The sequence below is a fragment of the Sparus aurata genome, chromosome 18 (assembly GCF_900880675.1).
Source record: "Sparus aurata chromosome 18, fSpaAur1.1, whole genome shotgun sequence".
NCBI classification, from domain to species: domain Eukaryota; kingdom Metazoa; phylum Chordata; class Actinopteri; order Spariformes; family Sparidae; genus Sparus; species Sparus aurata.
In genome coordinates, this window is record NC_044204.1 from 8,691,949 (window position 1) to 8,716,005 (window position 24,057).

Here is a 24,057-nt window from a genome sequence, read left to right on the forward strand (position 1 = left end):
TCTGGTACAGTTCGTTTGTGGTGAGAACATGATCCAAACTCGATCCGACCCAACTGCAGGAAGCATCAGTGCTTAACCCCGAATTTCCACTGGATACGTGTCCGCTGCGTTACGGCCCGATCAGGTGTTTTGCTCTGCCGTCTGGTAACCCCCGGTTGCGTTTTGAGTCGGACACGGTGCAGTACGGTAGGCAGCTGGCGTCTCGAGGCCAAGGAGTTCCCGCGATAATCACATGATCACTAGCGACCGCAGTTATAGGTCTGTGTCATAAAAACAACAACACAAAGTGTTCCCGACAGAAGGATCAGCAGAAGAGCTTGTGTTTGTCTCTTTTTTTAGATTTGTGTGCTGGTGTGAACACGGAGTGTTTTATTTTGAAAATGTCAAATTGTTGTTGTTTCAGTGCTTGACTTCCTGTCTGCTCGGTGCTAAATTCAGCTGAATTGCTGCCTCGCTTTCGAAATTTAGACCAATTAGAGAGCAGTTTCCGCGCGCATCACACATTTTGGTCCACTTGTAAATACTGCTGTGTGAACACAAACCAAACTCGAGGCAATATGCAACATTGTAACAAGTTGGTCCCTCATTCGGACCAGAGCAAACGAACTATAGATGTGAAAACGCCCTAAGATTTTACATATAGGCCTACTGCTCATACAAAAGAAATGTCACCAGGTGGTGACAGATCACCGCCTGTTGACATTTGTTTTGACACCAGGTGGTGACATTTCTTTTGAAAACATTTTGATATATTTGGACGTAGTTATGGCACACACACACACACACACAAATTAATGAACACATTCACAAACGTCCCCTGCCATGCAGTTGCAGTAGGCAGCGATGACAGTACCCTCTCCCTTAACTGCGACCCACGTCTGGTGCGGCTTCTCTGTCACCCTCCAGGATGGCATCACTTCGGAACATGTAGGTATCTGAGGAAGGTAGCTTATGATGAAGCACAACTTCAACAAAGCCACTTGAAAAAAAAGTTGTGTGCCTCCAGGGACCGATAGTTCTTTAGGCTGCTGTGTGTGTATATCCCTGCGTGATATACCGAGTCGTCAATAACTAATATGTATGCAGCTCATGATGGCTATTGTGTAATAACAACCATTGTGTGGTGAACAAATTCAAACGTGCTAATTTCCATGTCAGACATAGAAATTATGTGAGGTTTAATTCATCAGTTAACGTGATTTTGCCTCTTACCGGGTGATTCAACCAGGTAGCAGAAGATATCAGGGAATGAAACTTCAGGCCATTCAGTCGGATCATTCGTCCACTCTTTAATAAGATACGGACAAGAATCCGCTCGTATCAAAGTGATCTTTTTAAGGTATCTATCCCTGTCAATGGGCTGCAATGAGTCAATGTATGACATGTTCGTTTATTAAAATTTGAAAAGGGTTGTTTTCCCCCTCGAAATGCCCCGCCACCAACTGTGACGAGACTGTGACGCGACGCCGACTGTATGTATTCACATGCATACCGAATGTCATTCATGTATACACACACACGCACGCACGCACGCTCGCACACATATTTTCTCTTCCAGAAACCGTGAGCTTCACACTCCGATCGGTAGGTGGCTGCATGCACCTTTACATATTGGTTTGCGATCCGCCATTAAACAAGAGAAGAAGCAGCAGAAGCAGCAGAAGAAGAAGAACAGACGAAGAAGCAGCAGCAGCGGTAGCTTCAGCTTCGTTTCCCATAACAACCGGGGAGGTTTTCTCCTGATTGGCTGCTGTTATATCCTGTTTTGAGACCTAGCTAGCAGCTGCTATTTTAAACCACCCTTCCCCCGCGAGCAGTGGATTAACAAACTCCCCTTTGAAAAGGCGTAAGTCAGTTATGAGATACTTAGCTTTCCTGGACGTTTTCTTGAAGAAACTAATAAACAGTTATTGCACAGACGGACAAAAAAATCGTAATTTGCGAATGAGGCTAACTCCTTGCTCCTGTTCAGGATAGTTCTGTGGGATTATTGAGACGTGTTGAGGTGGATGTGAAGTTACCAGTTTCTCTTAAAAGGATAAAGACAAGGCGAAGCGGTTCTGTCGTGTCACCAGGATGCACCAGGGATGGACGTCTGGACGCCAGTTCTAATGCTGAGTAAGAACAATGTCTTGACATTACCTTGAGCTCCGTGCTGGACTCGCTCCATGTCTCCTCCACCTGTAGTGTCCTAAAGCAGTCAGACGTCCGAACTGTCACGAAAAGAGGACACTTTAAAGACATTTTAATCAGAAGAGAAAGTTTGTCCTAACCTAGCTCTCTTCATTCTCACCACTGAATAAACAAATTGACCTCAAAGGACAACAGAATTTCACATTGTTTTACTTTGTTTATATGTGGCGGACCTTGCCACCTTCCCAGCTTCAGTGCTCTGGGACCTGAATTTCTTCTGAGAACGGCTCGTTTATTCACTTAAGGACAACAATACATATTTCTGAGTTTGTTTGAATTTCTTCTCCTTTAAGAAAAACAGATACCACGTCTCTATGAAATGGATGTTGGGAGTTTCTGGTTTTCTTCATCAGTCACAGGTGCAATCAGTGTTACTATTTGAAGATATGAGCTTATCTCCCAACTCCTTGGAAGGGTGACGTATAAAAGGTGACCAGATTTCTGAAATGAAAAGCTTGGACATTTTCCAGTGTGGCAGTCAGTAACAGTATATAATTAAGATATCCAATGTTATTCATGAAATGAAAATGGGGGATGATTCCAGGTAATAAACTATTTGTATTTATTGGTACTTTGATTTTGGACAGTAAACAACACGAAGAAAACATCTAACATTGTAAATTGTTACCTAAATAACAGTGCAAAAGAGCCATCAGAAACATCTAATCTAAATCTTCTTTAATTATGTATTTCCCTCATGCATTAATGTGAAGGTAGTGTTAATTAAGTTAAACGTACATTTTTATCTGACACAGATGTCTGGCTGTCTACAACAGCTTGTCATACTTTATATGAGAATTGTATGTTTTGAATATGAACTGAAGATCTATAAAGTCACTATAGCTGTCAGATAAAAGGTAGGGACATAAAATGTACAATGTTCCCCTCTGAAATGTGGGGGAATAGAAGTAGCCTACACAGTGTTGTGAAATGGAAATACCTAGCTAAAGAAGAAACACTGTTGACTGTCGTGCAACTATTATACTCTAATTGGCTGTCATTCCTTTGAATAGCGAGTCTGACGTTTTGAGTTCTGACTTTTTTTTCCTCAGAATTTTGAGAAAGAAGTCAACACTATCATGGACAATACCTCAGCATGAAAAGCATCCTCAGTGTTATTACTAACAGTGATATCTTTTCACAGCTCTGCTGCATTGTCTGGGATGGAACACAGCAACCCAGAGATACTGAAAGACTCTGGTGGAGAGCTTGGTCTGATAACAGGTGATTCAGACACACAGGTGCACACACACACACACGCGCGCACAAGAAAGGAATGTTGCACTTTTATGGGGGGTGGACACGTTTTTATGTAAGGGATAATGCCCGACGAGGTGTCCATAAACAGGAGTTAATGGACGACGCGGAGGCCTAAGAACCTGCCTCCGCAGAGTCCACTAACTTCTGTTTATGGACACCTCGAAGGGCATTATCCCGCTTATACCATGGTCACTTGCCAAAGAAAAGACATTCGGACTATTAATTTACATTTTCATGCGTTTTACAATCAGAATATAAAGTTTTTCACAAGCCGGAACTTAGTTTCCCTGGTAACGCCTGAGGGTTTGACTAATACCTGGAACAGTCATTAATCTCCCGTAAGATTCTTATGCAACGGAGACGTTGTTCACTCCTCCAGTAAATAGGACGGATCATAGATACGACTTGGCAACCGGAGATATTCTAGTCCGCTCAGCCATGAGCCAGAAAGCTAACGCTATGCTAGCAAGATTCAAAGTCAATAACATTGCATACGGTTGACAAACAGTAAATATAATTTGACAGTATGCTAGCTAACACGATTAGCTAGCTAACCAGTCATGTCATTGTCCCTAAATCAATAGCAAGATTTTCACGAACAAATGACCGGCCGTGTGTAACGTTACTGTGGCCGCAGCCCTGAAGTAGAGAGTTGAACAGCGTATTCGCGTAGTAGTAAGTTTAGAGGGGAAGTGAACTTTCTGCAGCTTGTGTGTTACAGTCGCCACCCTGTGGTGTTCAGAGGATAAGACACTGAAGGACTGACAGACTGCACTCAGTGCTGGAAATAAAATATTAAGATTTGATACGCCAGCTAGCGCATTAATTTACAGCGGTGAACAGTCAATTTGACTGGAACTACTTAGTAGGTGTTCATATATCAGGGGTAATGGACACCCTGCAGCCAATCAGAATCGAGTATTCCCCCAGACCATGGTATAATGTGCAATACAATACATTCCACAAAGTTTCAGGGACGAGGGAAAAGTTCGTATTAAATCATCCGTCTTTGCTCACTACATCGGAGCTCTCACTATACTCTTACCCTCAGCTGTGCAGAACTACAGGTGAGAATACGATCTGATGTCTGAGGATTGTGTGTTTTGTTTGTCTCTCTCTTTCAGACGGGGACAATTCTGAATCATTGTGTCCAGAAAAGGAGCAGGTCAGCATTTTGTTGGTTTCGTTTTTTTTTTTTTACCAACACTCGGAGTAGGGCTGGGCGATTTATCGATATAAAACTTATATCGATATATTTTTTAAATGTGATATGGAATTAGACCATATCGCATACATCGATATAGTTCATATTTGCGCTGTGATCCTTGCTCCGGGCAAACCGCTGACCCGGAGCTCTCTGCACTGCTCCCCCCGCCCCTCCTCCTTGCACACTTTGGTGGCCGCCGTTGCCCCACACTTTGTTGCCCCACACTTTGGCCTTGATACCCCGTGAAAAAATATCATCGCACAGCCACCGGTCAGCGTAGCGAGCTTGCCTTGAATTACAGCCACCTGAGTGCACAGTAGTCACTCACAGTAACTTCAGTGAGTCCGCGGTTCGCGCAGGTGGAGTCTCATCATCACGATGATCTCACGTGAAAGCCTCTCAAACAGCAGCAGCGTCTCAAAACAGAAGTACGAAACTTACAGCACAGCGAGCGAGAGCAGCCGGTTTTGACATGATACGTAACTGACGTATGTGGTAGGATTTAATTCGGTAAAGTTGGAAATATATTCACAGATTCGAACTTCCCGGATCAATAACTCATAAGTGAAACCTTGTTAAAACACAACTGACGGCTCTTTCCTAGTGTAGTGAGGAAGACAACGAGCTACAACCGTATGTTAATCAAAACGAGTGTCTGGACATTAAAGGAGAACTTCGGTCGATTTAAACATGCAGCTTCATTGCTCAAGCTACCCTAGACTTGCCAATACCGAAGACGCGAACAAATTTGGTCCAGCCATTACAGAGCTCCGTGAACGGAGATGTAGCATTGAACGCTAACAGCATAGGGTCAGAACTTTACACTGTGTTTTAAGCGTCTTAACATGCTCCACATCTCACACCAAAAGTTATGCAACATCAGCAGACACTCGATGGATATGCTAGTTTGGTCTAGCTACCGGAACACACGGATGTCAACAAACAGGTAAGTAGCTCCTTGCACAAACACACTGTTTTAACTACTTTTTTATTCATTTTGAGTCATACACGCTACAGTGCTGTGTGCTAAGGTGTCTGCTGATGTTGCATAACTTTTGGTGTGAGATGTGGAGCATGTTAAGACGCTTAAAACACAGTGTAAAGTTCTGACCCCATGCTGTTAGCGCTCAATGCTAAGTCTCCGTTCACGGAGCTCTGTAATGGCTGGACCAAATTTGTTGGCGTCTTCGGTACTGGCAAATCAAGGGTAGCTTGAGCAATGAAGCTGCATGTTTAAATCGACCGAAGTTCTCCTTTAACTCTGTATGGTCAGCCAGCTGTGAGACGAGGGCGCAGGGACCGTCTACAAAGTGCAACACCGAAAAGAGAAACTACAAAAAATATTCAATAACTTCACTATTATTCAGAGTGTAGTGCCACCAAAATCACTCCACACATCAGTGGTCTCCTGCTGGTTATTCTACAATTTTTTTGTTTGGAAAAAATGTGCTTTGCCATAATTTTGGGGAATTTCTATTTGGGAGAAATATTCAATAACACTAATATTCAGTGTGGTGTCACAAAACTCACCTCACTCTAACCCTACTTAAAAAAACTGTTTTGTAATGTAACATTAACTTGATATTGGTATTTAAAAAATGTTTTAATACATAATCCATGTCTTATTATAAATTAGGATGTTATGGTATCAGTCTGAAAGGTAATACCAACAAATTTTACTCAGTGGTCTTTGTGCCCCTGACAAAAATAAAAAGGGAAGGCCACATGGACTTGCCCCTAAAATGACGAAATTCCCACCCACATGTCATATTTGGCTTTGATTTTGACTGAACATTTGCTCTCACTTTGCATAAAAATATCGGGATATATATCGTATATCGATATTCAGCCTAAATATATCGGGATATGACTATTAGTCTATATCGCCCAGCCCTAACTTGGAGTACAAATTTATGTTGGTCTGCTAATCCTGCTTTCCTACGTGGTATATAAACAGGGCTGCTTGTATTGAGGTACTTGAGGGAGCTTTTTATAATCTTGCATCATTGGAAAGACCATTTCATTGGTGACCAGAAGCAGGCAGCTGGTTTCAGTGAAACAGCTCTGATAAACACACTGTGCACTTATCTTGCCAGCACCAAACAGCAGACATGCTAAGTTAGAGATGAGCTGATGTGGAGAATCTTGCTGACTTTTCCCCAAGTGGAAAAGCCACTTCTTGTTGTCCACAGACCACAGTGCTGGGCTCCCTAGGAATCAATAAAAAAAAACATAAAATACAGAATAACATCACAAGAAAATAGAACTTTTTACATCTCAGTAAAAAAAAAAAATACATGCATCTTATAGCAGTATGAAACTGCCATCTCTGATAGAAAGGCTCAAGCATTTTTCACATCTGACCACATTATGTGGTCCAGTGTAGATCAGCAAGTCTGTCCTTTCTCCCTAAGTGGTTCAGCTTTCCCTTCACCCAGAGCCACTACTCTACCATGTCCTGACATTTTTAGATTCAGGGTTTGTTGATAACACAAGAAATATCTTCCAAACAATCTACTTCACATAAATTACTTTTATGTAATTTTCATTTTCCAAATAAACCAAAGAATCCCAGCTGAAGAAAAAATACTGCATTTCTAAAGCACTGTCAAGCTCTTCCACCTCAGCCCCCTGAGAACACAGATGTTGGCAGCCATTCATTTTCAAGAGCAATGGCCAAGGGTGAAGGCCAGTCAGACCAATGGTGTACCTTGGCCCCTTAGCTCTCAGTCTGTACTGGACAACATCACCGAAAACTATTTGCACTAGTATATAAAAATACTTTTTTGAATTTTCCATTTTTGTCTTTCAGGGGCGATGCAGTTCCTCCTTGGTGACAGAGAACCTGACTGCTGATGGTACTGTGTCTACATGTGATAGCAGTAGATAAGGCAATCATCCTGAACAACACTGCAGCATGCTGCTGGAGGCACTGAGCACTATGTTCATTATTTTTAACAGCCTAATACTAACAGGAAATGATACAGTATGATACAGACTTCACCAGTAGAAAGCAAAACGCCACTCCTTAAAACTCTGAACTTATTTTGTTTTCTAAGATTTTACTGGAGCTGTTTCATCACCATGCAATGTTAATGATATTTTTTAACTCCCCTCTTTCCTACGTGCACTGCACTGTAGGAGAATGTCCACCAACCCCACATGCAAAAAATATTCAGTATTTAAAATACACATTGTCTGTTTTGAGTTGATTGATTTTGTCACTTTTTGGGACTCACCAATAGTATCTCTGCAGCTCCTGGTGCTTTAATGTGACCTTACAAAGACCCTTTAACAAATCAGATCTTTTATTGTCCAGGTTAACTGTACAGGTATACAGGTTTTGTGCCCTGCTGCTGTGCTGACACCCAAGAATGTCTGTCTGGTACCTCACCGTGAGAGCCCATTTAATCAGAATCTGGCGTTATGTTTTGGCTGTGGCGGTGCAGACTGCAGGGGGTGATGGGAAAAAAAAACACACCGGCTGCAGTGAAAAGGTTCAAACAGATTTTACTTTGAAGAAACATAAACTGATGTCATGGTAGAGTGGCCAGTCACTTATGCTGCCGATCACACTGCCAGCATGAATGACCAGTTTTGCGTATTCACCCCACCTGGTCTTGTGCCCCAGTTAAAACACTTCTTTTCATCTGACAGTGTGGACAATAACTGCAGTTTCTGCCTGATACATTATGAATCCTACCTTGATGAAGCCATGATCCATGGTCAGAGTCAGAGTAGGACGGCTCAGTAGTGGGGGAACTAGTAGAGTACAGTAGCATGGTTAAATGCAGTGTAACATTATCTTTCAATTGTACCCACTTGGTTTGGTCTTGTGCACCAGTGTAAAACCAACCGTAATCAACAGCCTTGCATCCTGATTGTTTTCCATTATTTTGTTTTCTATTATTATTTTCACATTGATTCGATCATTTTTAATGTCATTGAAGAAAAAAAATCACCAGTGGAAATGGGAGGAGCAGAACAGCATAGCAGCTTCTCCTCTGTTGTATAATGACAGTTGACGTGCTGCTTTTTGGTGCATTACTGTCACCCTCTGGATCAGGGATGGTTAAAGTTGACTACATTACATCACAAATTGGTCATGGACTGACACAGCAGCTGATCGCCCCGATGGCTGACTCCGTCTGAATGGGCCCTGAAGCATCTTCTGTTGTTTAAAATCTTTTTTCTATTACCATCTATTGAACCTGTAAGTCTTCTTTTTAAATGAAACTAAATTCACCCAGTCCTCTCTGATGTCCACGTTTTTCTCGTCACTTCCTTGTTTGTGAGTTGTCTCTTTTAAACACTCCTTCCAGGTTCCTGGTCACAGAGCACCATCTCCCGTTCCTTGCAGCGAGCCGAGACTTTACTCAGAAGCACCTTTAATCCCAGTTTGAAGTGGCTGTTTCATGGCCCCGGTCAAGATGAGGAGGAGGAAGAGGGAAATTTTGTAGTTGCTTACAACCTGGCCTCCCGCTCCTCTGCACGTCTCCTGCGTCTGCAGCAAGCCCTTCTGACTGTGGCGCCCCAATGGCAGCTGGTTGGCGGAGTGCCGATGGGAGCCCCTCAGGTGAGCTCCTGGGATGCTGAAGATGTAACCATTGGGAAGAAACACCTTGAGTGAAAGAAACTTTAAAATAGAGGGCATGGTTGTCGTGAGGAGTTTCTGCTGCTGACGATCACCTTAAATAATTGCCGTCAGCTGTCAGTGCTCACTTTTAATTCAGTCATTGCTCTTTTTCAAATGTCCATGATTATTTCGATGAAATGGAAGAAACTTGTTTCTGTGACTCATGTCTATTAAATGTTTATGCTAATTATTACAGCCATATAATATATACATAATATCAACTCTGCCAAGGAGGTTAAGTATTCAGCTGTATCGATTTGTTGGTTTTTCAGCAAGATTACAGAGATCCACCAGACTTTGATGGAAGATGGGTCTCAGCCCAGAATAGACCCCATTAACTTTTGGTGCAGATCCAAGAATTTCATACTTTCTCCATTTAAACTTGTAAGGAGAGTTATTTGCCTGTAAAAATGGTCAGGTATGGAGGGACTGGAAATCTGCCCCTCCGAGACGCCTGCCATACAGGGTCACATCCGAGACCGACAGAGTGCCAGTGTGCCGACAGGGAATACAGTGCCAAGGTGGTTTTCATGCCAAGCTCTGTAGACCACATCAGTACTGGATTCTCTGTCATCAAACTGGCTGCAGTTGGTCTCAGACACAGGCCGTTTTTATATCAGCTGCTTTTTGAACACGGTACTTTCGCTATAATACCCTTTGAAACCTGCCTAACCCTTGGCAACTCCACCCGAATTCCAGATCTGTAGTGCGTTTCCACTGCGGACAGTACCGTTAAATGTAGGCAGGGTTGATACTGGCCCACTTTCACTTTTCAAGCAGTTGGAAAACAACAGGGGAGACTGGTCTTAACTCCTAAAAAGCTGTTGCATTTATTAAGTGACACAGTAGATATACGCCGCCAGCCCTATGCCGCTGTGGTTACTTTATCAGCATGTAAAGCATCTGTTCATCAGGAAACTCTGTAAATCATAGCTGCAGCTCGGACATTGGAGGTAAAACCATAAAACATTGTCTCCATAGAATAAGAAACAGTTTCACCCAACTCAGAGAATAAAGATATGAACGAGAGTTTTTGTACTGTGATCAGTGAAGCCCGCCCCTGATTTTTATTGTCTTTGCTTGATTAAGCCTTTACAGCATTTTATTAGTGCAACATGACAGAAAAAAACAAAGACACACACAAACACTGATGATGTGTAATAAAAAGGAACAATCAATAGAAGAAGGACAAGTGGTGTCATAGTGTCCATGGAGTACATATCTCTCTCTTCCATCCCCATCAGGTGTGTGTTAAAGGCCTCCCAGCAGAGGGTGGTGTTCTGCTCATGCCCTCAACCTCCCTCCTGCAGGGAAGCTACAGAACTCTGAGGAGGCTCCTGGAGCAGCGGTCCCTGCTGCTCTTTATACATGAGTACACCAGGAGGGCTCACAGAACAGCAGCCTACATATCCAAAGTGAGCCATCTGCTGGAGGATCATCTTAAGAATTCACACCCGACACTTGTCCAGGTTAGGACTGCAGTCATTTCAGTTTAAAAGTGTTTTTGTTGTTTTTCATTTTATAAAAAAAATGTTTGTATTTCTCAAAGTAAGATAATAACAGAAAAACCATGTTGATTTCAGAACTGAAACTTGGCTAAGGTGCAAGCACAAACATGGAAACAGCAATACAAAAGACTCTCGTGGTGCTTATTCACAAACACAAGCATTTCCCCCTCCCTTACAGGTTGGACTTGGCTCACTGAGCCAGGAGCTCCGGGTCCATCTCAACCACTGGTCTTGTCTATTCTCCAAAGTCCACTCTGACTACCATCTGAGAGCTGCTTTGGTCCAGAAGTCCAGGCTTCTGGTGGAAATCAAACAGACTCTGGACTTACTCGGTCTGCAGGCGCTGGTTCTGGTGGAACACTTTGTGTTTGTCATACTGTCTGCTGTAGCCCAGACTGAATTAGAGTCCGTACCAAGAGAAGTACTGGAGGATATTTTAGCCGGTACACACCTCTACAACCAGGCAGTGTGGGAAAGAGCGCAGCACAGCACCACCCAGCTGAGGACTATAGTATTACAGCAGCCACATTATTCCACATTGGATTCAAGTCTTCCAAACAGCAAAGGGCATCAACCTGCTGCCTTCTCAGTCAAAGAGCTGACGGTGATTTTAGCACTTCATCATGCAGACATGATAGCCAAGCAGCTGCACTGCTGGGCCTCTGACCAGAGCTGTCACATCTGTCAGGTCCACCCCAACTATGAGGTCTGCACATGTTCTGACAGTTCAGTTAGTCAGGTAGCCAGGGCAAGCAGTGGGAACTCCATACTGAGACCTGAGTGGACCTGGAAACAACTGCAGCATACGTACATTTCCTCTTCTTTGTTCTCTATTCATCATCACCCGCCTTCGCAGTCATCTCATTATACCTGCCATAAAACTCCTCCCGTTTACGTCCCTGACCTTCAGCGGGACAGTGCTATATTACTAAATCACCATCCTATATTTGCCAAGCCAACCTTTGTCCAACGTGGAGCAGAAGCCTCTAACAACGACCAATCCAGTCAGTGCCAAACATATATGTTCCAGACTGGTTCTGCCCAGACCAGTGGAGAAGCTTTACTTTCAGTCCACCCACTCTCAGCCCTGCCTCTGTCAGGAGTTTGCCATCAGGACCATTCATCAGTAGAGCTACTTTTTCAGCAGCTAGTTTCCCCCAATGACCTGCTTACGCCACTGGTATCACATACGCCTAAAAGAAAGGCCCAAACTGAACAACTTCTCCCAAATGCAATAAATAATGTGTCAGTACCAAATAGACAAATTGACATAATTTCCACTGCACCAACCATAAACACAGCTGATTCAGTGGAAATGAATCAACTGAGCACAGAACTAAACCAGCAGCGACATGTGGACGGAGCTCAGCAGGAAATGGCAGAGCTGGAAATAAAAGCCACGCTGGAAGCCACTGTCAGGTAATGTCTGTCGTGTTGATGTTTGTCCTGTGTTGTTAGACATCCCAAACTTTTGAACAAATCATGTGTCAGATCATCTGGAATGGCAATTCTGACACTTCACACACTGAATTCATCATTTTAATGAGAACAAAGGGTGCAATACCATGACTGCCGTCCGGGAGAGAATCTCTGAAATGTTCCCTGTGATCCCCATTTGAATGAATAATAGCTTGTAACCTCATTCTATAGTCCAAATTTAGCTTATTCCATCCCATTACCCCTCAGGGTCACCACTGAAAGTTCACATGCAACCCAAAATGTATGACCATAAAGACTACATGCTCAACGTGACCGCTTTTGTGCCCTGGTGTGACATGAACACGGCCATATTCTTTTCTATCTGCCCTTTGAGATGGCAGGCTTTCGGTCCTGCCTTAATTATGATGGAACAGATCGAATCACTTCTGACCTTAGACATGTTCTGGCCTTTAATAAAGTACTTGTGAGTCAGACCTGACAGGAGAACTGAGCTGTAGAAAAGAGAGTTTTTGTGTTGCAGCATCGTGAACATGAAGGAGTCTTAATGATTGTTTATAACATTACGTTGCCAAAACAAACATAACCTGTCATAAACATGTCATAGGAAGCCTAATTATAAACCTTAAAGAAACGATGTAACTTTATGCATTAAAATGACTTTAAACTTTGTGGTTTTGACTTTGGAAGTCATGAGACCATTATGATTGTGTCATGAATTTTATTTTCACCGCAACAAGAGTGGGCCATTTTGGACTTGGTGTTATCATTAAAATGTTGTTAATACTTCGTCAAAAGCTTTGGCGACAGGGTCGTGAAAAGTTTTATGTATTAAGTGGTACAAGTTGAGTTTGTCAAGAAGATGTCATTAAATGTTACAAGGCCGGTTTAATGAGAGGGATCAAGTACCAATGTGTGATTTAGGGACTTATAATAAACTTGAAGTCGAGAACATTTTTCATGATACTTTTACCAAAGCATCAACACTTGCACTTTTATGATGAGTCTGAATTGTCCCACTGTAGTTGAAATCAAGAACAATATTCATGACACAATTGTAATACTTCTGTATGTTTTGTCAGATGGCAGCAGGGTGAACAGACTGTGGCTGGCAGTGATGTTCTGGGAGGTTTTTATCACCAGCTGTAGAGCCTTCCTGCTCTGGGCCGTGATGAACCATGCAAGTTTGTGATGTTTCCAATCAGGATGTTTTCTATTGCTCCTCTGTAAAAGTTGATGTGAACATCAGAATCAGGTTTTCCTTAGTTTCTGTAGGAAGAAGAGCCTTTTTGTTTTTACCAGGGTGGTGATGTTGATTCCCAGGAACCTTAAACTTCACCAGCTCCACCTCAACTCCACCGATGTAGACAGGGATGTGTAGCTTTGACTCCTTCGTTCTGAAATCAACAATAAGGTTCTGATTTTCCTGACGCTGAGCAGTAGATTGTTCTCCACTGTGCACCACTCTGCAAAATTGTTGATTTCCACCTGAAACGTCACTGTTTGAAATGCTGCCACTGATGGTTGCATCATACTTCACAATATCATTTTAAGATTAAGATTGGCTTGAATGCTGAGCCCAAGTCAACAAACAGCATCATGATGTAGCTGCTCGTGTGAAGACTGAGTGAAGGGCAGTGGATCAGTTGGTTCTGATGGCATACTGGTGAGGGTCCAGGCTTACAGAGATGTTGTCTTTGATGTGCTGGCGAACCAGTTTCTCAAAAGACTGCATCAGGATGGAGGTGAGAGCTTCAGGGTGGTAGTCATTAAGACTACACACAGCAGACCTTTTAGGTAGGGGGATGGTGGCTCTTTTTGGGCAGGAGGGAACAGTCTCCTGTGAGAGTGAGTTGTGAAACATGTGAGTTGATGTTAATAAGCAGTTAACGTTTTTAGTACATGGCCAGCTGCCTTATTTATAATATCTCTCAGCAGGATTTTTCTCACATAGGTTGTGATTACTGACAGTGGCCTGTCCTTTGGAGGCAGAGTAGACCTAACAGCTAAGGATATCAAAGCGAACACTAAATGTGTTCACCTCATCCACCAGTGTGGCCTCACACATGATGGGGGCGCGCCTGCCTTTGAAGCCTATAATGCCATGCGTTACCTGCTCCATGTCTTTATACATGTACATGTATAAACACAGATGCACATGACGTGTACATGCTGCGTGTTTGTTGTTCAGGTCTCTCTTTATATGCGAGCCCCTTCAAATAAATTCATGATAAATGAATTAACTGTACATCTTGCGTTCAGTTGCACTTGTCCAGTAGTGATGTCCTGTCACATTACACTGTCCAACACTTTGTATTTTTTTTTGGCTCTTTAGGTGACCGCACTGACAGTTGCAGGTACCCAGTCTTTATGTGATAACTGCACATGATAACTGTTTTTGCCCTTTAGCTCAGGTTACCAGAGAGACGGAGACCCAGAGAAAAAGGAGACTTTCGGAGCAGAAAGGACAACATTAGAACCAGACTGTCTTCGTCGGTCTCACTCTGTACAGTGGCTGGACCTTGGTCAGTCACTGGTGTTTGCTGATCTGGTTGAACAGTACCACACCCTGCTGTGGAATCTCTGCAGCAAAGCCCTGTGGCTGCAGCTTTATATGCCACAAGCTGGATACTCTGCAGGAAGCATCAACCTTCAAGACAGCTACAGGGGGTTCCAGATCCTTCACAGGATCATTCAAGCTTCAAAGACAGGTATGATGATAACATCCAGTCACACTCTGAACAGTGTGGAATCATTTACATGTCCTACAACACAGTGACTAGTAACGGCAACTGCCAATACTTACCCATTAATTTCTTTATTTGTCTTTTAATGAATGAATAAATAATTATTAGTTCAACTGATTACTTCATATCAGAATCAGAATCCCATACTTTATTCATCCCCTGGGGAAACTGGCTTATTATACAATTATATCTATATATACAACACCTATTCAAAAATCACAAATACTTTACATAGAGTATACGGATCATTCTATGCCAACTCACCTAGGGCCTCCCAGTTCATGTCATGGATTTTCTTGAAAAAAACAAACATGTTGACACTTCTATTTAACTCATGGGACTGAGTAAAATCCTACAACTGTACTCCAAATACTTTTTAAGTAACACATTTTTGAAGTTATGCCCTTAAGAACCTTGGCAACATACCCTCATTTAAATAGCTGCTGCTGAATGGTTACAGTAATCAAACAGGAAGTCATTTTCAAAAATTCAAATCTCTAGTTTTCACTTTCTGGACACCAAATGTTGTTTCTGTGTAGTATTAATGTAGTTCTGTCACATCTAGAAGTAATTTGGTGTGGCGTGCCACAGATCTTGTTTATGATTATTTAAACTTGGATAAATTTTGGCTTTTATCTTACATCCAGTGGTTTTATTACACGATTCATACTAGTGCATCATTGTCCCTCATTTTGTCCCTAACCCTAACCCGAGTAAATATTATGGCGATTGTCAGAATCCGTAATCCATTGTTGGATTGATGCTTAAAATGAGTTGTTTCTCCTGGACATGAATGACTACATGACTTCATGGGGTTTTGTGCTGTTTGTCCCAGATCTAGTTCCAAAGGAGTGCAGAGTAATGCTCGAGGACTTCAGTCTGTACATGTTTGCCTATACAGCACATTAGTCAGTGGGACCATGGTAAGTGTACACACACACACACACACACACACACACACACACACACGCAACATCCTCTAAGATGAATCGTCTCTTAGTTGCCAGTTAGAAGAAAATGTTAAACGTTACATTCGTCCACATATTAGCCCTGTCCTAACAAGGAGGATGTACACAAGATCTTTTATGCTTTCTAATAATGTTACACCACAAAGCTGTCAGAAAACACAACTTCACAGAAAAAGTCTTGTGTTGTGAAGTATTAGGCTAATTGCTCTCAATTAGCCTAATACTTGTCTTCAAGTAGTAGACAATGTTTTGAGGTGTGTTTGGGCTCATTATCCCGCTCTTGTATGAAACCTACTTTATGAACCCTCAGAGTTTCTGATTTTCACAGGTTTATGTGACAATATCAGAGATTTTCAATGTGGTCTCAGAATTTTGGACCCCACTGTATATCAACAAGAGGTCGGCTACGTACCGCCATTAGATGATGGAAAAAAATTATCTTTTCATGTCATATGATCTGCATTAAACGTGTCAAACACACTAAACAAACTCACTTGAGTCGCTCACTCAACAAACTATGGCTTTAAAGTAAACTAGTGCAGTTAATTTGAAATGTTTATCACTCATCAAGAGTCTCTCGCAGTATTGGTTCCTCATCAGACTGTCCTCAGCACACTGTCCTCACTGACCAGTGTCCAGGCTGAAGAGTCTCTCCTAAAACACACTAGAGAGCGCTGCTGTGTTGAATTCCATTTCAGGAAAGTTCAGACGATTGTTGCATTTGAGGTTTTTTTTCTTTCCGCCCATTAAGCAGATTATTGAAGTACTTGTTTTACACAACATAACAAGTAACAACATAATTGTTTGATAAGTAACTGTAATGTCATCACTAAATTTAGGAACAGTAACACAATACACCACTGCGTTAAGTACAAATGTAATGTGTTACCTTCTAATGCTCTACCCGCAACACTTTAAATCACAAGTGCTAAAATGTACCTAAACTCATTAATTAATTGATTAACAAGCCTTTATCAATTTTCCTGTCGTATTATTTTGTCAAGCCGTCTTTCTCTCTGTTTTCCCGACTTTCTTCAGTGGTATGCAGAAGTATAGGTTCAGCTCTGAAAGACAAGTGTCTCACAGGTGTAAATCAAGCCAGGAACTCTGTGCTCCCTTCATCCGAGCAAGATGGATGCTTGATGATGTCAGTGACCATGGAGCACCTCCTACTGCTTTCTCCTCCTCTTATGTCATCTCTGTGCTGCAATCACTCAAACAGCAGGTCTTCAGGTAAGATGACATCCACGATATTACCACAACATCATGCAGTCACACCAACAGCACCAGCTGCATCATTTGTGCATAATGCCATCTGATGTAATAAGCGTACTTATGTAAGTTTCGCTGCTGGGTATCTTTCAAACACAACACAAGACAAAAGTCGCAGTGGAACGGGGAGTTTTTTCATTGTTAAGCAACCACTATTGCTGATGAAAATCTGTCTACATGACTCGGACAGAAAAAAAATCTGTCAAAGAAGATCTTTTGTCCCCCCATCTTGGGAAAAATATTAATTACCTCCACAGTATATCAGAGTTATGACACTACATTTGGTGTCCTCTTCTAGTTGCTTTTGAGAACATACCCTCTAAAGGTGTTGTCAGACTTTTGCCCTTACAGACTGGCTCATCACACTTCATATGTACTTTATGGACAGCACACTTTAAAACATAAATAAAACAATTTCACCTCCGCTGCTACAACTCTGTCCAAGGGGAAACACTGGATTTTTGATTTGTGATATTGTGTTATATACAGTTGATAAAAATGATTTGACTCAAGTGCATGCCTTTATTTGCTATGGTTAGCTGGTGGCAATGCATGTAGCTACAAGTGATTGTAAGGCCATATTTATATTGTGGCAGAAATACAAGGGGACCTGTGCTGAGCACAGGTTAATTGGGGGCAGTTTATATCTTTTGCTAAAATATCGGCAGTCAGGATCGGCAATGAATCTTGTTCTAATGTGAGCAAGCAGAGATGTGTTAAGATCAAAACCAGGAGCAGTGATGTACAGAAAGGCTATGATGTCCACACAGACAGAAACTCGACACTTGACATGTACGGGGACTCAAACTGTGTTTTTGTTACAGCCCAAGGACGACTTGTAAAAAACGTGCATGGTCACCAATGAAAATATGTTCAAAACTGATTTAACTGTTTTTTTCAATGACTGTTTGAAGACTATAGATGGCCATGATTTGCAATACTTGCTTGCAAATGATTTTGAATGATTTTGAATTATTTGCACATTGTAGAGGATAAAACATTTCTCCATTGCAAAGTCTGCAATAACTTAATTGGCCGTCATTGCACTGCAGCTTTCATGGATCAAACCGCCAACCTTCTGGTGTGAAGATTTATTTAATGTGCTCTGCAAATTATTTAATAAGTCCTTCTGTAGTATTCAGAGGTATAACGCTCAAGTAATTGTGGATGCACTTTACAGCAGTGAGCACAGTGTCTTAATTAACAGCTTCTTTTACATTGAAGTCACGTCTTCATGTGGACCACATTTCACCCACCCGTGTGATATAACTTTGGACATATACTGTCATACCAATCAATATTTTCTCTCCTTCAGCCTACAAATTGACAAATCATAAAAATGATGACACAACTTTGTGTTTTGTGACATGTCGATGTTGTAACTGCATTTCAGCTGGTTAAACAAGAGGGAGAAGATACGTCTTGATATTCATATTTGCCGTCAATGTGATGATCATTATTATTTTGTTGATTTACAGACCTAGTAATGATGTCCACATCTCTGGTCTGTTGTCACGATAAAGCTGCTGTTTAGGTCTTCTATCTTTCTACCCATAAACACTAACTCACCACAATAGCAATATAACATTGCTCTCTCTCACTGTCCCCTCCCAGGTAGCCTCTTCTCATCCAGACTCACTCTCCAGAGACTCACTGTTGGCTTGGCATTAGCAACAGTACAACTGTCTACAGTCTGGGTGATATCTAAGGCTTACCAGTTCCTCTCCTCATGGAGCCTGAACAAATTCCTGCTCATAACACAGGGAGACCTCAAAGTAGGTTACTCGTTTATAGTGGTCACTTTTATATGTTTTAGACGATAGCGAATCCAAGAATTACATTACTTGAGAAATCCTGTTTATCTTGATGCAGGGACGAACTAGGTGAGCTTGGGTATTCACAACACTTTGTTTACAAGTGTTTGTGGTACACACTCTTTTTATACACTATTTGGTATTTTATTATTACAAACATTAATGTGAAAAGAGCAAGATCTACAACAAACGGGTCCTACTTAAATAACTGTGTGTGTATCAATGTCTGATATGCCATCTTCCTCTGTGTCATAGAGCTCCACTGTTGTCTCAAAAGTATCAAGAAAAAGTTAAATTACACATACTTTATTTCAGTCAGCTTATGAAGTGATTGTGGTTGACATAGCTGGTGAGCATCCACTTGCCTTACAGCTTGGCTCTTTGCCTTGTAGCCCTCAAAGTGTACCATGTTCTTTCTTTGTCTCTGCAGGTCCTGACAGAATCAGTAGAGATGATGGTGCATCAGACTAAGTCACTGAAGATGAAGTCAGACAGTGGCCATCATTCCACTCTTCATAACCACAACCAGCTTCTGCTGAGTCTGCAACTTGAAGCGCTTGACAGTGCTGTATGCAAGCTGCAGGTGACCTCTCTGGTTTCTTTGAATTTCTTCCCAACTCATTAGAATGCTGACTCCTCTCCAAGTTCTTCTTGATGTGAGGAGGATATCCCAAATTTTAGGATTGTATGAATTAAAGAGCAAGACTGTTAACACATTAACAGTTTTCCCACAGCTGACCATTGGCAGAGATGATGGACCTACTGCAAATGGAAAGTAGCAGGGTCAACTGACAAACAAGTGATGTTGACCTGTGTCCAAGGTCAAGAATGAACTTTCATACATTCAGAAGGATCATATTTGACAGACTGGACAAAGCACTTCAGTAGGAAGAACAGTTCCTAAAAGTGTACTTTTGCACATCCCCCTAGTAGAAAAAATTGAGATTGCCACAATATCCTCACTTGGAGAAAAAAATTACAGAACTGTCATCAGATTGGAACCAAAAAAAGTCAAACCAATCGGAGTGTCTACTATTCCCTTTAAGAGCTGAGAGCGCTGGGACCTGGTACATATTAAACAGTGGCTAACTTCCCCCTGAGGGACAGGGACGTAATTGATAGATAGATAGATAGATAGATAGATAGATAGATAGATAGATAGATAGATAGATAGATAACGCTTTCTCTACTCTGAGCCTGATGCTACAGCTCTGTGTCTTTATCGATCAGACATTCTCTTCTCTGATGCTGAAGAACTTCTCCAGTGACTGCAAGAGGATGTCAGAGGAGATCTTTGAACGGACCATGCCGTCTGCTGTACACTGGAGACCCAGCCTCAGGACAGGTATGGACTGTTTTTGGTTGGCAGTCTATGACATGCAATCTATGCAATTTATTAATCCCTAGTAGAGGATGACTCTTAAAAACTACTCGAAGCGCAACTTCTGACTCAAAAATACACATGTTCTCTATCAGAGGGACACCAGTTGAATGTTTTTTGTAGATATACTTGACAGAAGATTCATTTTAAGGCATCATTCATATAAAAAATGATGGGAAGTTGCTAACCCAGCAGTCTCTGACATATACAATATGTAAATCAACAGTGCCTATAAAAACTATTCAACCCCTTAATTGTTTTACCCTTTTTTATGAATGGAATCATGGTCAATGCCATTTGGCTCTCCTTAAATAGAAAGTGAAAACAGACTTCTACAAAGTAATGTACATTAAGTAACAATATGTAATGTAAAATAACTGATTGCACAAGTATTGACCCCCTTTAAAGTGACTGACCTAATTCAACAGATGTCCAGCCAATTGGTGCTAGTGGTCTCACAATTAGGGAAATGGAGATCACCTGAGTGCAGTGAATGTGTCTCAAGTGATTGTAGTATAAAGACAACTCTGTCTGGAAGGTCCAGTCACTGGTTAATCAGTCTTCTTGGCTAAATTACACCATGAAGACAAAAGAACACTCCAAGCAACTCTGTGAAAAGGTTATTGAAATGTACAAGTTCAAAGTCACTGAACATCCCCTGGAGTTCAGCAAAATCCATCATTAAGGAATGGGTGGAATATGGCACATGTGTAAATCTACCTAGATCAGGTATTCCTCACAAACTGAGTGACTGTGCAAGAAAGAGATTATTGAGGGAGGCGACCAAGACACCTATAACTACTCTGAAGGAGGTAAAAGCTTCAGCAGCTGAGATGGGAGAGACTCTGCACACAACAACTGTTGCCGGGTTCTTCACCAGTCAAAGTGTTATGGGAGAGCGGTGAAGAGAAAAAGCCACTGTTGAAGAAAGCTCATTAAATCTTGACTAGAGTTCACGAAAAGGCTGGTGGGAGACTCCAAGGTCAACTGGAAGAAGTTTCTTTAGTCTGATGAGACCACCAAACACTGCACATCACCACAAACACACCCTTCCCACTGTGAAGCATGGTGGTGGCAGCATGGTGCTGTGGGTATGCTTCTCAGCAGCAGGCCCTGGAAGGCTTGTTAAGGTAGAGGGTAAAATAAATGCAGCAAAATACAGGGAAATCCTGGAGGACAACCTGATTCAGTCTGCAAGAGTACTGCGACTGGGGAGAAGATTTATTTTCCAGAAAGACTATGACCCAAAGCATACAGTGAAAGCTACCCAGAAAGGGTTTAAAGACAACAAGGTGAATGTTCTGGAGTGGTCAAACAAACCTTGTGCAACCTGACAGAACTTTTTTTACATTATATATTTTTATTTTTACAATAATTAATTGACATTATTTTGTAGAGGTCGTTGTCACTTTGACATTAAAGAGTGTTTTTTTTTTTTTAAATTCTATTTCAAATTGGCCGATTTATATTGAATTGAACTGAACTGTTGGACCCTTTTTCCGATGCAGTTTTTCACAAAGTGAAGAGCCTTTCCCCATCACAGCCTGATATCCACTGCACGGCTTAGTCATAGGTCAAACTTTCTGTCTGGGCCTCCAGGGGAATACTCATCCATCACATGTATTGTGTATTAATAATTGTGTATTTCTTCGTTGGTGCACAGGTTTTCCCAGCAATCCCAGTGAATATGCATCTCTGGCAGCTCAGACTGTAATTGGTCAGGTTTTAGAAGGTGTGGCACCATTGTCCGATGATGCCCGTGTCCAAGCACTGAGTATAACAATGACGGCTTTCATGGAAGCATGGATGGAACATATCCTGAAACAGAAGATCAAATTCAGGTATGTTTTCGGTCGCGGCATCATGCATTGAGGTCTTGTTATACTCTTCCCATGTTTCCACTTCATCTGGCAATATACTGACTGTTTAGTCTATTCAGAATTTATTCTGTATCCATCAGGCCGGAGCAGGAAATGTAATTAATTACTGTAAACACAATGATGTATTCTTCAGTTAAATCTCTGATTGCTGTTGTTTTGTTGTTCCTCCTCAGTGTGCAGGGAGCTCTCCAGCTGAAGCAGGACTTTGATTCTATCAGAGAGTTGATCCAGTCAGACAAATACGGTCTGTCAGCGGAACTCCACCAACGACTGCTCAGCCTCAGGTATCGTAATCTGTGTTTCATCCATTGACTGTCTAAAATAGTGGCCAGAGCCACCGTGCTGTCTCCTGGCTCATCAAAAATAGCAGAGATGTGTAGCGTGGGTGAAGCTGAAGAGAGCTTAGTTAGTTAAACAAGCCCACCTAGCTGGAGGCTACCAAGCTAGCCAATCCTAACAAGCTATCTGTGTTCACACATAAAGATTAGTTAAATTTGCCTCACATAACTTGTAAGAGTTTGACCGCTATAAGTGAACTTAAATCTTCCTGCGATAGACGAGTCTCTGTCATAAGTCAAAATTATAAAGAATTAAATAAAATCATGACATAAAAAGGATTTGTTGTTTATGGATCTAATATTTGATGGACCAAAATTAACAAGGGTACACTGAAGAGCAGGGTGACAGAGATTTCAGAGGAACTTGAATGAAATGATTATGATCAGCTGCAGAGGGTTGGGATATTGAGCATGCTGCTGTTTGTGTATGGGGGGAGATGATGGTGGTTATAAAAGGAAACGTATCCAGTTGCTAACTGCTTGTTTGGGAATATACCTGGTGAGCAGGTCAGTGGCAGTTGAGGCTGTTTTGGGGGTGCTAACGAGGGAGTAGTGGTCAGTTGCGTAGTCATCGTAGACGGGGATGAAAAGAAATGTTTGGTGAGGGGGTGCAGGATGTAAACAATCAGTCACTTGGAGTGGACTGTTCAGCGTGCTGTATTTTAGGAAGAACACATGTTTAAAGCCATGATATTAACGTTAAATAAAACACCTTTTTACTAAAAATGTAACATACATATGTGTATTTAATGGATAGTGGCATTGTTGCAAGCCACATAAATCAGATAATCTGCCACCTCTTATAGAATGAACAGTAGACAAATATACATTGGACATAAAACATCCTCAAGACACAACATGAACACACATATTACATCAGCAAGTGACCTGCACAGTTTTTACACACATAATGTTGCACACATGTACAAAATTTCTAGGCAATGCAGTGATTTCAGAGAGTCATACTGCTTAGTGTCACTTATCTGGACATAGAACTCTCTGGAGAACTGCAGTAGCAGGCACATCAACAGCAGCTGCAGCTGCTTATTTGGCATCTTTCATGTGTTTCATTCTCAAAATGGTTATCGTGAATTTTTCTTTGGACTCATTTGAATTTGTTACTCTCATCCCCGCTGGTAAATTAATGCAAAGGGGAAGAGATCCTATACCTGTGGTGATCATTTTCCATACTGCTTTATGTGAGCAGATTGGGTAATCCATCTCTCTGTCTGCAGGGTTTTTCAGCAAGTGGATTCAGCAGTGGTGTGTCTGCTCCAGCAGCCACAAGCCAAACCATACCTACAGTCCAAAACCTGGGAGCCTTTCACACGCTGCTGTGAGTATCACACCAGTCAGTGAAAAAGTCAAGGAATTAAAGCACATTTAAAGTCTGGAAATTTGAGCCTGAATAAGGCT

General features: G+C 41.8%; 1 protein-coding gene across 4 annotated transcripts in view; it reads left to right on the plus strand.

The window, feature by feature from the left end:
• The first annotated feature begins 1,535 nt into the window (after nucleotides 1–1,535).
• Nucleotides 1,536–24,057, plus strand: part of ccdc142 (coiled-coil domain containing 142) — a 24,482-nt gene continuing 1,960 nt past the window's right edge. Inside the window, exons 1-12 of one of the 4 annotated variants that reach the window (XR_003981517.1) lie at nucleotides 1,536–1,846; nucleotides 1,973–2,118; nucleotides 3,338–3,417; nucleotides 4,578–4,618; nucleotides 7,473–7,518; nucleotides 8,983–9,236; nucleotides 10,541–10,765; nucleotides 10,983–12,223; nucleotides 14,651–14,952; nucleotides 15,824–15,911; nucleotides 16,995–17,189; nucleotides 18,843–18,979. Coding sequence is in view for 1 of the 4 variants with exons in the window: in XM_030397145.1 (XP_030253005.1) it covers nucleotides 17,099–17,189; nucleotides 18,843–19,003; nucleotides 19,473–19,625; nucleotides 20,273–20,387; nucleotides 22,087–22,264; nucleotides 22,477–22,587; nucleotides 23,877–23,977 (910 nt within the window). In the remaining 3 variants the exon portion in view is untranslated. The other 3 variants (XR_003981516.1, XR_003981518.1, XM_030397145.1) reach the window with 3 other exon arrangements.